The sequence below is a fragment of the Setaria viridis genome, chromosome 6 (genome assembly GCF_005286985.2).
Source record: "Setaria viridis chromosome 6, Setaria_viridis_v4.0, whole genome shotgun sequence".
In the NCBI taxonomy this organism is placed as follows: Eukaryota; Viridiplantae; Streptophyta; class Magnoliopsida; order Poales; family Poaceae; genus Setaria; species Setaria viridis.
Window position 1 is genome coordinate 36,053,670 of NC_048268.2, and position 13,020 is coordinate 36,066,689.

The 13,020-nt window shown below is 45.8% G+C and overlaps 3 protein-coding genes across 3 annotated transcripts; 2 read left to right on the forward strand and 1 right to left on the reverse strand.

Moving 5' to 3' along the window:
- Positions 1–2,047: 2,047 nt before the first annotated feature.
- Positions 2,048–3,203, forward strand: LOC117861995 (uncharacterized). Its single transcript, XM_034745501.2, has one exon. It carries the CDS (start codon positions 2,346–2,348, stop codon positions 3,195–3,197), a length of 852 nt encoding a protein of 283 aa, XP_034601392.1. The 5' UTR covers positions 2,048–2,345; the 3' UTR covers positions 3,198–3,203.
- Positions 3,204–4,632: 1,429 nt separating this feature from the next.
- Positions 4,633–6,612, forward strand: LOC117861417 (uncharacterized). Its single transcript, XM_034744973.2, has one exon. It carries the CDS (start codon positions 4,974–4,976, stop codon positions 5,682–5,684), a length of 711 nt encoding a protein of 236 aa, XP_034600864.1. The 5' UTR covers positions 4,633–4,973; the 3' UTR covers positions 5,685–6,612.
- A 295-nt stretch (positions 6,613–6,907) lies between these two features.
- LOC117861872 (uncharacterized) lies at positions 6,908–8,243 on the reverse strand. The gene has a single exon (XM_034745395.2). The coding sequence runs from the start codon at positions 7,911–7,913 to the stop codon at positions 7,209–7,211; it is 705 nt and encodes a 234-aa protein (XP_034601286.1). The 5' UTR covers positions 7,914–8,243; the 3' UTR covers positions 6,908–7,208.
- Positions 8,244–13,020: the final 4,777 nt, after the last annotated feature.

Sequence of the window (13,020 nt, forward strand, 5' to 3'; positions counted from 1 at the left end):
TCTAAAGTATTTCTCTATCATAGAGCATCAAGTTATAAGTTAAGTGATAAAATCTGAAATTAAAACTCAACTTGTACGCGAAGAAACAAAACTGTTACAAAACTAATGAATGATCTCATCCATCCGCACGATGGTTGTTACCACAACCGGCGTCGGCACGGGAGGACGCGATGATTTCCATCGCGTCCATCCGAGGCACCCGTACATCTTGTATAAATGGATACTATCAGTTTGAATAAAATTTGATCATTCCCTCTCAATTGTCTCTCATTTACATTCACGCTCAAACAAAAAAAAGATCTAATTAGGAGCTAGATTAGACCCAATGAAATAGTTCAGGGGAGTTAAGTGAGCCTAAGTTTTTCTTAGGGAGTTAAGTGAACAAAGTAAATAGGTGAGGGGAGTAAAATAGACTTTTTTTCGTGAAAAATTATATACCTTTTTAGGTTTCTTTTTTTTAATGAACCAGGGTGAATAAAAAAAGATGGAAGGAAACATGCATGGAAGAAAAATTGCTTTTTATAAAAGCTGGATGATTTCTCAGTCAAAAAAAACATGCATGGGAAAGGCGGGAGTCCAAAACGAGTTAATGCAAAAGAAAAGGAAGCTAGTGGAAGAAATTTAAAGGAGTCAGGAAGCAGCAAGGCCGGGTCAAGTTTAGCAGACAAACAGTTGTCGTGTTCGGTGTTGGGACCGTGACGAATTTAAGAAACAATTACATAATATTTCATTTTCAATTCAAATGTGACTATTTTGCCATCCATTTCGTGGGTCTTTTGGGCCAATAATCCAAGATCATTGTCAACGAGGATTGGGCTCCTTTGATTGTCAACGAGAAAATACATAAGCATGATAAATAAGGTGTTCATCGTGTTGAAAACGGGATCATGTGAAAGTAGGTATCTCGTTTTGTTTACCGGAAATATATATACATAAAACACATTCTTAGTTACGCTTCTTCCTTATGTTGGCATAAGAAAAATAAGACGGAGTCACACCTCTAGCTATCCTTCTTTCGTCCTTAAATTGATACTAAATTGATACTATAATAAAGAGTAAATTTCACTAACGGTCTTTAAATTTTTCCCGAGTTTTCATCATGATCTCGGTACTCTCAAAATACTCATAACAATCCTTAAACTTATCCCGAACTCTCATCCCGATCCCAGTATACTCTCTGTTGCCACGTCTCTGGTCTCCATTGCTTGCCCGCTAGCCATGTATATCCTTAATCATCCACGTGTTTCTGCAATTTTTGTAGTCCAGAATAATTAGCATACCATTTATCTTTTGTGAGTAGTAATTAGCATACCATTGCGCTGTCATGTTGTTCTTACCAGACTACTGCTGCAGGGTGCGGTCAGGCTACTTATAAAAATGACGTGGGAACTATTGCACTACGAATCAACATGGCATCTTGCTCCCAGCAAATTGGGATACCAATTACTGAAAAGTGGCCTGTCAGATTTGAACAAAACTGTTGTTTCCTCTGAAAAAATCATTAAGGTAGACCATAATTGTATGGAACAATAAGAAACTGCAGTCTAGAGAGTGGTGTTGAAAGCCTATTCAGAAAATTGATCCAGAATAGACTCTCTTCTACCCATCTCACTAATCATCCAAATAGATTTCAACGCGTGGAAAAAGGAAATGGGTATCGAATATAATAACTTTGAATGTCCAAAGAAGTTCATATGTATACCCAAACCATAGTTTCTTCATTTCTGCATGTGTCGGTGTGTGCCATTACAGTTGTCTTGATTTTCGGGTACAGTCCATTCACCCATGAAACAAGAACAGAGCAAGAGTTTGAAAGGGACCTTGGTGGAAACACAACAGCAGAGGGACAATAACAGAGTCGAACATTATTTTCTTCACATCTCCTCTTCATTTCAAGCATAGGAGCTGCACCTTGTATATAAACTGTGGCCCGGCCTACCCAGATATGCAGCTGAAACATGACAGCAATGCTGCCTAATGACTTGATGAGGTTAGTCACCCTGTAATGTTGAAGCATCATGTGCATGATCTAGATCTAACACAAAACTACATCTTGTGTACGAGTTTGCTTCCAACAACTGAGACATGACAGGCTCATACACTTATTTGGATGCCTGAATCAATAAATTATCAAAGAAAAGCATCAACCTGCCTTAGAGATGGGTGGCAAACTCACAAGCAACTCAACTGGCACGATTCTTCTTGTCTGCTGATTCAAGTGCGGTCATGCTCCTACTTGTTTCATTATATATAGAGAGAAGCCCAAGGGTAGACACCATTAGAGCACCATTCCTCTTCCCTCATCCTCTACAAAGGAAGATACCACTGCAGTTTTTGCTCCAAGCATGGCTTGCCACCTAAGATCTGCAAGTGCGCCTTCTAGCCCTCGCTCCAATGAAACCAGTGTTGAGGATCAGTTGCAGATCATTACGGAAACCATCTCTTCAGCCTCCGCAACCACTGAAACAATGTATGATGCTTTGAGGAGGCTTGTAAGTGTGTACAACAATATTGAGGAGATCATGTGCTTGCGTAGCAGCCAAGTCAGCCTGTGCCAGCCTAAGCAAAGGAAAGCAGTGGAGGACGAGCTCGAGCGCTCTCTCCTGCTGCTCGATCTCTGCAGTTCCATGCAAGATAGTTTCTCAGATATTAAGGCGAGCTTTCAGGAGATGCAATTGATTACCAAAAGAGGAGGCGTTGCAAAGACGGCCCAAAAGCAGTTCAAGAAGATCAGCAATGAGTCTACTTCAATTAACCAGCAGAACTGCAGAGTGGTCAAGCTGTTGGCTGAAGCTAACGATATTGCTGTCTCGGTTCTTGAGTCATTGTCACATAACATGTCGAAGCGGATTGCAACGCGTAGTTGTAGCAAGCGGTCTCTCATCCACAAGACATTCCAGAATAAAAGAGTTGTATGTGATGGGGAGAAATTACAAGCCTTGGAGTTGGAGATTGCTGATTTAGAGGGTGGAGTCGAGACTCTGTTCAAAACATTGGTCCAAAGCAGAGTTTCCCTTGTCAACACTCTCAGCTTGTCGATAGATGTAACAACTCCGAGCCCCTATGATTGGCATCCGCCTTTTAGAGGATCAGCTGATCACTGCATGAATTGTACAGAAAATTACTCAGATGAAAACAAAACACAATTTTGGTCCACTTGTTGTCGTTTTACTGTTATAAATCGTGTGATACAATGACCCAAGTTTGAGCATCCATTCAAAAGACTTTTTGGTTAATATTGATGACTGTTTTTGAAGTTCAAGTTGATCTTTGCATGGCTTTATTATGAGACGGCCATGTTGCTCAGATGCTATATGTTGCCTCAACAACAAGCAGCAGATCCTTGTCCAGTGGATCTTGCTATCTGCAGCTAAAGCAAGCCAGCTCCAACACACGAGGTAACACGTGTAAGTTGAACGAGTTGTGTGGAATAAAATACCTACTGACATTGACAACTGTGCAACCACTACATAACACGCATTTCACCAATAATACTTGGTTAGTGATCAACCTCTTGAGCGTGCAATTGTGTCAAGATTGGCCAGTAGAGTAACTAATCTGTTGATTCTTGTTGCCAATAGTTGGAACATGAAATGTGATAGATCACTGGAAGAATAGCTGGTGCACTGAAAATTTGAAAAAAACACATGGGGGATGAAGGTAACAGATTCCACATGCTGCTGCCAGATCTCATACCTTGGTGGACAACATTGAGGAGATGAAATGGCAAGATCAGGCTGCTGACAGATAGCGCAATGATCAGGCTGCTGACCAAGGCTAGGGAGATCACCATCTCTCTACTTGAGTCCAACACTGCAGCTCTTGTCAAAGCAAATCGAAATGCCTAGGCAGTCACTTGTCTCAAAGGGATTTTACAAGAGAAAAGCAGTTGTTTGCGAGGAGGACCAATTGCAGGTGTTAGAGTTCAGCATTGGAAATCTTGAGAGCGGAGCAGGATGGTTCCCCGCCTCTTTCTCGTCGGCGGCGACCTCGCCCTCTTCTTCCACCGGGCTTTGGCTTGGAGTTCCATCTCCTTCCGCCAGATTCCATCGGATAAGCTTGCTCCATCTTCTTGCAACTATTCAGCTTGACTCCACTTGCTAATGATCCCAAATATACATGATTGAACTTTTATTTGCTCAAGTAATAAAAGTATTGTTGTAAGCTCTAAAGTTTTCAATGGTTTCTGAACAATAACACGCGTGCTATTGCACATGCACAGATCAATGAACCATTTCTGTGAGATCCAGAATGCAGCAAGTCCGCCGTCTGCTGGACAATTCCATGACTTAGTCAACATCTGCCCTTCACAGGCTTGCAACGCGTGCACACACAAGATATTGCATGCTCGAGCAGGATTCTCGGCTGTTATTTATTAGAACATGACAGCTCAATAGTGTGTAGCCTTGAAATTTGCATTTGCTGGTACACGTGCATCATCTGAACAGATTGAGGAGATTACACTGATAACAACGCGGTGGCAAGCAGAGCTCAAAGCCTGGAACATGATGCGAGGACTATCATTAATCCACCGTGTAATGCTGTGATCAGATCAGAACAGGATAACTGAACGCGTCTTGGGAGCCTTGAGGTGAGCAAAGTCAACTAGCTGTTCTCTCCTCCACCGGCAACTTGCTAGCTGATTAATCCATCTCACGATCTGAATCTGATGCTAATCTCATCGCCCTTCACCCGTGCAGGCGAGTTTGCCGTCCACAACGCAGACATGACAGCCTCATAATCAAGCTCAACTAGCGATGCCTCTCAGGTAGTTGGGTTGGATGGCTTCTGTTGTTGTTGATTACACAGGGGGATGATTCTTGCTGTCTGCTGGTTCAGACGTGCAGTTGCTTCATCCTCTTCCTGTATATAAAGAGGGAAGCCAATGCCGGGAGCAGACACCATTGCAGCAGCTTGCCTTCTCTTCCATTTCCAGCGGAAATAGGCTTCACAGCTTCCATTCAATTCCAAGCATGTCTTGCCACCTGAGATCCGCGAGCGTGCCCTCAAGCCCTCGCTCCAACAAAGCCAGCATCGAGGAACAGCTGCAGAGCCTGAAGGCGACAGTCTCACCTTCAGCGACCGTGGAAACCATGGTTGATGGTCTGGCCAAGCTTGGGAGCATTTGCAGCCTCATCAATGAGCTCACTTGCTTGCCCAGCAGCCAGCGTCAGCAGAGGAAGGCGCTGGAGGAGGAGCTCGACTGCTCTCTCATCCTGCTCGACCTCTGTAACGCCATGCAAGAGAGCTTGTTGGAGCTCAAGGCCACTGTCCAGGAGATGCAGCTGGTTCTCAAGAGAGGAGACAATGCGGCTGTTCAGGCCAAGGTTCAGTCCTACGCCCGCTCAGCTAAGAAGGCTCAGAAGCAGTTCAAGAAGATCAATGTCAAGGCTGCACCTGACATGGAAGGGTGCAGGGTGGTCAAACTTTTGGCTGAGGCAAGAGAGATCACCGCGTCGATGCTCGAGTCGACGTTGCATCTCCTGTCAAAGCAGATCACAGCGACGAGTGCTAGCAAGTGGTCTCTTGTCTCCAAGGCATTCCAGAAGAGGAAAGTTGTGTGCGAGGAGGAGCAGTTGCAGGTGTTGGAGTTGGACATTGTGGATCTTGAGAACGGAGTTGAAGCTTTGTTCAGGACAATGATCCAGAGCAGAGTTTCTCTTCTGAACACTCTTACCTTGTAGATAGATCATTCACCAACTCTGACACCATGCGATTAGCATCCGCCTTTTAGAGGATCGGCTGATCATCAACACAAAATTTTGATGTATATATGACAGAGTGTACAGAAATATACTCAACAGAAGCAAAGATTTGGTCCATTTCATGCTGTCAATTTTACTGATTCTGTTCTCTTTTCTGCTTCCTAACTTGGTATGGATGAAAGCAAAACTTTACCATGAGATGGCCACTGTTTAATTTAAACATGAGATGCGGCTCAACAACAGGTACAAGATCCTTGGGAACTGGATCATGCTCGCCTTAAAAGATACAGCATTAGTTTGTTTCTGAATGTTAATCTGCAAGCAATCGAGCATATAGAGACCGATGATGGATGTTTTTTATGTGATGCAGAATGAAATTATTCAGAAATTCCATGGTCAGCTCACTGGTAAGCAATTCCTTGTCTGACTCAACATCTATTCTTTGACAAGCACACGGCCCGTGTTCTTGAGTTCTCAGCGTGCCACTCACCATCTTCCGTGATTGAAGCAGAGCAAGCACTGAGCCGACTTCGAGGTGAGCTTCATGAATTTCATCCATGGCATCTACACTAGGCATGTAGAGAAAAATGAAGTTATATGTCGGAACATGGAGCTTGAGATGTAAAAGGCATGCCAAAGCTATTGCAGTCACAAGACAGTGACAATGGAGCTGGACAAGGACAACATACAAGCTCCTTGCCAGGAATGTTCAAAGGCCCAGGCAAGTTTTTTAAAAAAAGATACAGCTGGTTTATCAGGAACAATTGTTGAAGCCCTTCATGTGAAAAAATAGGGACAATGTTTCCCTTATTCTTTTGCACTTTTCTCTCTACACGGTGCAAGAAAGAAAAAAAAACAATATTGCGCTATAATGGAGCTCCAAGTGCTCATTAATAGCATATGTTTCAATAACCAAGAAATTAACAAGTCATGATTATTCGTTGCCCTTAACAAGTCTCGGAGATAGTTAGGTGTTACGCTTCTGCAACAAATGCTACCTGTTGCCACGACAAGAGGCATCTCTAACTGAAGTTGAGCTTTTGATCAGCATGAGGTGTCTCGATAATTGGTGGTAAATGGTGATAATTCGTTGCCCTTAAACTATTGTTGAAGTTTAATGTTAGATCTAGATCATTAGATCGGTGAGCAAGCTGTGCGAAGGTAGAGGAAGAGCTGTGAGTGCGCTCGTTCTCATCGCTGGCATGTGTTCTTGCCGCGGTGCCCAGCATCTGTGGCAATTTTAAGTAACAGTCCAATAATTTTGAGCAAAGCACTCTAAATTTTACTGTTTAATTTTCACCTTCCCTTTGTATATTGATGTAAAAGAAAATAGGAATCACAGGCAAGTTCTTCAAAAGGAGAACAGTTAAATCGACAGAATGATATGGACAGTAATTTTCTATACACTCTCCCATATATACATCAAAATTGGTTTGGATGATCAGCAGATCCTCTAAAAGGCGGACGCCAATCACAGGGGATCAGAGTTGGTGTATGATCTCTCTACAAGCTAAGAGTGTTCAGAAGAGAAACTCTGCTCCGGATCATTCTCCTGAACAAAGTTTCAACTCCGATCTCGAGACCAACAATATCCAACTCCAACGCCTGCAATTGCTCCTCCTCGCACACGACTCTCTTCTTCTGCAATGCCTTGGAGACAAGGGACCATTTGTTTGAACTTGGCACAACAACTTGCTTCAAAAGGAGATCCAATGTCGATTCGAACATCGACACAGCGATCTCTCTTGCGTCAGCCAACAACTTGACCACCCTGCATCTGTCAGTGTCAGAGGCAGCCTTGCTGCTGACCTTCTTGAACTGCTTCTGCACCTTCTTGGCTATGCGGACGTAGCACTGAACTTTGGCCTGAACAGCTGCGGCATCTCCTCTCTTGAGAACCAGGTGCATCTCCTGGATGCTGGTCTTGAGCTCCGCAAAGCTCTCTTGCACCGCGCTGCAGAGGTCAAGCAGGACGAGAGAGCGCTCGAGCTCATCCTCCACTGCCTGACGCTGGCTGCTGGGCACGCAAATGAACTCATCGATGCGGCTGTAGATGCTCCCAAGCTTGGTCAGACCATCAACCATGGCTTCGACGGTCACTGAAGGTGAGCAGACAGTCGCCTTCAGGCTCTGCAGCTGTTCCTCAATGCTGGTCTCATTGGAGCAAGGGCTTGAGGGCACACTTGCGGATCTCCGGTGGTAGGCCATGTTTGAATGGAATGGAAATGGAAGAGAAGGCAAAGTTGCTGCAATGGTGTCTTCCTGGCTTTGGCTTCCCCTATTTATACAGCGAAAGAGGTTGAAACAGCAAGAATCATTTTCATGTGCAACCAAATGGCGATCTTCAGCAGATCAAGCCACCCAACCAGAGAAGCATCAGCAGTTGATGGCTTGATGCTTGCATTCAAGTTACAAGGCTGTCATGTCTGCATTATGGGTGGCAAGCTCTCCTGCACGGGCGTAGCGGAGTCGAGGTGAAAGCTGCGACTTGGCTCACCTCCAGCTCCAGATCATCCACGTGTTTCTGCAAAGTTTGTAGCTGCTGAATGGTTAGCTTATTATCGCGCTGTCATGTTTCGATTGCTACCAACAAAGAATTCGCTCGAGCATGTAAGATTGCCACGGATAACAAAGATTTAAAAAAAAAATCTGCAGCGAAACCGAGACATCAGCGCCGGGTCGTGGCGGAGGTGGCGACTGTGGGGGCGTCCGGTGTTAGATTGATCTCTTTCCCGATTGGCCCAAAGGCCAATCAGGACCTTGATCTGCGCCCTGATCGGGGGCGCTTACCCTATCAATGGGTAGTGGGCCCCTGTCGCGCTGCGCTATATAAACAGGGTGGGGGACCCGGCTCGGCTCACGAGGTTCGCCGCAGCCAGCCGCCCCCCACCGACACACCTACCGATCTAGGTTGCGCAGTAGCGGCGGGAAGCGCCACTGCTACCTCACCGGCGACCGGACTGCACTGCGCGTCGCTGCCTTGCGCAGACTACATCAACCGAACCCGCGATGGCCAGCAGCTCTGCTGCTCCCACCCCTAGGGGTGAAGGTACCCCAATTCCCTCTCTCTCACACTAGGCACTCATCAGGAACCCCTTGCCCACTCATGTCTCTCTCGAACCCGACTAGATGTTCTCTAGTGATCCTAGGCTAGGCCCTAACAATGGTATCAGACACCTCCTAGAACCTACTCTAGATCGGGAAAAGATTCAGATCGAGAAAAAGAAGAAGAAAGAAAAGCAACAGAAATTAGAAAACCCTAACCCTAACCCTAGATCTAAAGAAAAGGCGACGCGGGAACACTTACCTGCTGACGTCTTCACCGCCGCCGGCCATCGCCGGCGAGTGGCAAAGGCCGGCCGAGCCTTGGGCTCGCCGGAGAAAAGGCTCACCCGAGCCACCGGAGCTTCCGCTCGGGGCCCGGGGGGCGCAAAAGCACCACCACAGGACCGCTCGACGGCGGCGCACCCAACCCTCGGGGTGGACGCGCGCGCCGGCGAGGGGGCCCGCGGTGGCGCCGGCCCTTCTTCTTCATCTAGATCTAACCCTAGATCTCGAACTCTCGGATTTCTTTGGAGAGAAGAAGGGGGAAGGATAGAAAAGAAAAGAGGGGGAGGAGGGGGCTGCCGCGGCCGTGCGCCGGCGGGGCCATCCCTCCACCGCCGCCGCCGGCCATCGCCGGGCGCGGGAGAGAAAGCCCCGCCGCCGCCGCCGCGGCGAGAGCGAGCGGAGAGAGCGCGCGGGGGAGAAAGAAGAAAATGGCCTAGGGTTAGGGGAGCCGGCCGCGGCAGCCGTTTTGTTCGGCCGCGATTGCCGCCGGACCGTCCGGTCAAATCGGACGGCTCAGGATGAACGGGCCGCCTTTTGGCCCAGGCGGGACGCGGCGGCAGGCCGCTTTCGCGGCCGAGGCCCAGGTTGCGGCCTGCGCGCGCGCGCCGCGCGCGAGGCCGGCGTCAAGCCGCCTTCGCGGGCCGTTTTTCGTGGGCCGCGCGAGCAGGCCGCCGGCGTCGCGCGAGCGGGCCGCGTGCGGGAACGGGCTGTGGGCCGTTTTCGCGCGCGGGCCGATTTTCGCGTTTCGCATAGTAACCTCTGATATTTTGTTTTTTCTATTTCCAGAAGCATTTAATTAATGGTTTTTGCACAGTTTTAGTCTCTAATTCAATTTGAACCAACGGGATAATTTGTATTAGAGATTAATAAAGTTTTGTACAGTGTTTTGCTTCTGAAAATAGATTTATTTCACAGTTTCCGCTGCAAAAGTCATATTTATTGCTCTATTTAAATTTAATTTGAACCAACGAGATAATTAAATTTTGTGAGAGCATGATAAAGTTAATTAGATCATGGTGCTGTTATTTTCTGACCAACGTTGTTAATAACTGTATCATGATTTAAAAAGTTATTTTGATGCTTTTATTTCTATTTCTGCCCAACGGTGATATAGTTTTAAATTGCATCAACAGTTGTATGTTTTATTTTTTGACCAACGTTGGAAATGACTCATGCAATTGTCGTTATGATCTCACTTATGGATTGTGAATTTCAGGATCATTCAACTTAATGGCGTGTCTCAAAGAGATACCCATTCTCAAAGGCAACAACTACACAGAATGGAGGAAGAAGATTGAGTTCTCCTTCGTTTGTGGAGAAGTTGACTGGGTGCTGACCACACCGCAGCCACAAGCTCCACAGAAGCCAGTGAGGGCTGATGGTGATGATGATGCTGCATGGCAGCAAAAGGAAAGGGACTATGCTCCACTGGAGTTGGCATACACCCTTGAAAACAAACAGTGGACCACTGCCAACAAGAAATGTATGGCTTTGGTAAAGAATACGATTGAGCCTGCCATTTTGGGCTCGATTGCAGAGTGTGACTCCGTTTCAGAGTACCTCGACAAGATAAGGAATCAGTTCACTGGTTCCTCAAAGATATATGCTACCCAGCTGTTCAAGCAGCTGGCCACAGAGAGGTACAATGGCGGAGGGACTGGCATAAGAGATCACATCATGAGGATGTATAACTTGGCAGCGCAGCTGAAGCCTATGGATCTTGAGCTCAAGCCTGGGCACATTATGCATTTGGTTTTTGCTTCTCTGCCTAAAGAGTTTGACACTTTTGTTGTCAATTACAACATGCAGCCAGAACAGTGGGACATGGAGAAAATGATCGCCATGTGCGTGCAGGAAGAGGACAGACTTAGATCCTCACATGGTGGCTCATTGCACTATGTGAAGGATAACAGAAAAAAGATTGCTAACCCCTCTTTCAAGGCACGTGGAAAAGCTCCTATGCAGCAGAATCACCAAAAGCTTCTCCCAGTAGACAAAGACCAATGTCTACATTGCAAGAAAAAGGGGCATTTCAAGAAAGACTGCCCTGACTGGTTAAAGTCAATAATGGCAAAAAGAGGTGAGAATACTATTTCTTTTGTAAATGAATCCTTGTATACACAGTATTCGAAATCTACTTGGTGGATTGACTCAGGTGCAACTGTTCATGTTGCAAATTCTTTACAGGGATTCCATTCGACGAGGACTACGCAAAGAAGCGAAAGATGCGTTGAAGTCGCAAATGGAGTCCAAGCAGAAGTTGAAGCTGTTGGCGATGTCTCCTTAGAGCTAGTTGATGGTTTCATGCTTGTACTTAAAGATGTGCTTTATGTTCCCTCATTACACAGAAACTTAATAAGTATTTCACGTTTGGACCATGATGGTTATGAATGTCATTTTGGTAATGGAAAGTGTGCTATTTGGTTCGATAATGCATGTGTTGGTGTTGCCATCCTTCACAATGAGTTGTATTTATTATCATTACGTGAAAAAGTTAATTCTGTGTGTGATGTGAATATGAATGTATCCTCGTCAGAGAAAGAAACAAAGAAAAGAAAGAGAACTCATGAAACATCGTCGAAATTATGGCACTGTCGTTTAGGCCATATTTCGAGGGGGAGAATAGAAAGATTAGTTAAGAATGAAATTCTTCCTCAATTAGAGTTCTCAGACTTAGAACAATGCGTTGATTGCATTAAAGGAAAATTTGTAAAGCAAATTAAAAAAGGCGCTAAGCGTAGCACAGGAGTTTTAGAGATAATCCACACTGATATTTGTGGACCTTTTCATGTGAAAAGCGTGGATGGTTATGACTTGTTCATAACATTCATAGATGATTACTCCCGTTATGGTTACATTTATCCAATCAAAGAAAGATCAGAAGCGTTGGATAAATTTAAGATATTTAAAGCTGAAGTTGAAAATCAGCATAACAAAAGAATCAAAATAGTAAGATCCGACCGTGGGGGGGAGTACTATGGTCGGCATACCCCATTCGGCCAAGTTCCTGGACCTTTTGCAAGTTTTTGCAGGAAAATGGCATAGTAGCCCAGTATTCAATGCCGGGCGAACCTCAGCAAAATGGAGTAGCTGAAAGGCGTAACCGTACACTGATGGATATGGTGCGCAGCATGATGAGCTATTCCACCCTACCATTGGGACTGTGGATGGAGGCGCTGAAGACCGCCATTCACATTCTTAATAGAGTACCAAGTAAGTCGGTGCCCAAAACACCGTACGAACTATGGACAGGAAGAGTACCCTCACTAAACCACTTACGTGTGTGGGGGAGCCCAGCTGAGGCCAAAGTGTTTAACCCAAACATCGGGAAACTAGATCCCAAAACAGTAAGTTGCCACTTCATTGGCTACCCGGAAAAATCAAAGGGTTTTCGTTTCTACTGTCCAGACAGATTCACAAAGTTTGTAGAAACGAGACAGGCGATTTTCTTAGAGGATGAGATGGTGAGGGGGAGCATGGTAGCTCGAGAAATTGATCTTGAGGAGAAGCGGGTGTGTGCACCTAATCCGATGATTCAGGAACCATACTTCTCACTACCTATTATTCCCGCACCGATAGTTCCTGAGGTTGTGGTGCAAGCACCCGCTACAGTCCCTGATATTGTGGTGCAGGCACCTGCTGTGATTCCACCCGTGGAAACGATGAGTGAAGTTTTGGAACCTGTCCTTCAGGAGCCAACTGAACCCATCGTTGCACACGAGGAAGAGTTGCAGCAGCCACCTCAGAATAGTGTGCCACAAGCAGAGGCACAGAATATGCCTGAAAGTGAGGGGCCTAGAAGGTCTCAAAGGGTCAGAAAATCAGCCATCCCTGATTGTTATAAAGTTTATAACACAGAAGAAGTTCATATAGAAGGTGATCCCGCTTCATATGAAGAAGCCATGAAAAGTGTTCACTCATCGAAGTGGTTAGAGGCCATGGAAGATGAGATGAAATCGATGAGTTCCAACAATGTTTGGGAACT

Bases quoted from the DNA above. Each gene is read 5' to 3' on its own strand.
- LOC117861995 (XM_034745501.2), top strand. From the start codon at position 2,346: ATGGCTTGCCACCTAAGATCTGCAAGTGCGCCTTCTAGCCCTCGCTCC.
- LOC117861417 (XM_034744973.2), top strand. From the start codon at position 4,974: ATGTCTTGCCACCTGAGATCCGCGAGCGTGCCCTCAAGCCCTCGCTCC.
- LOC117861872 (XM_034745395.2), bottom strand. From the start codon at position 7,913: ATGGCCTACCACCGGAGATCCGCAAGTGTGCCCTCAAGCCCTTGCTCC.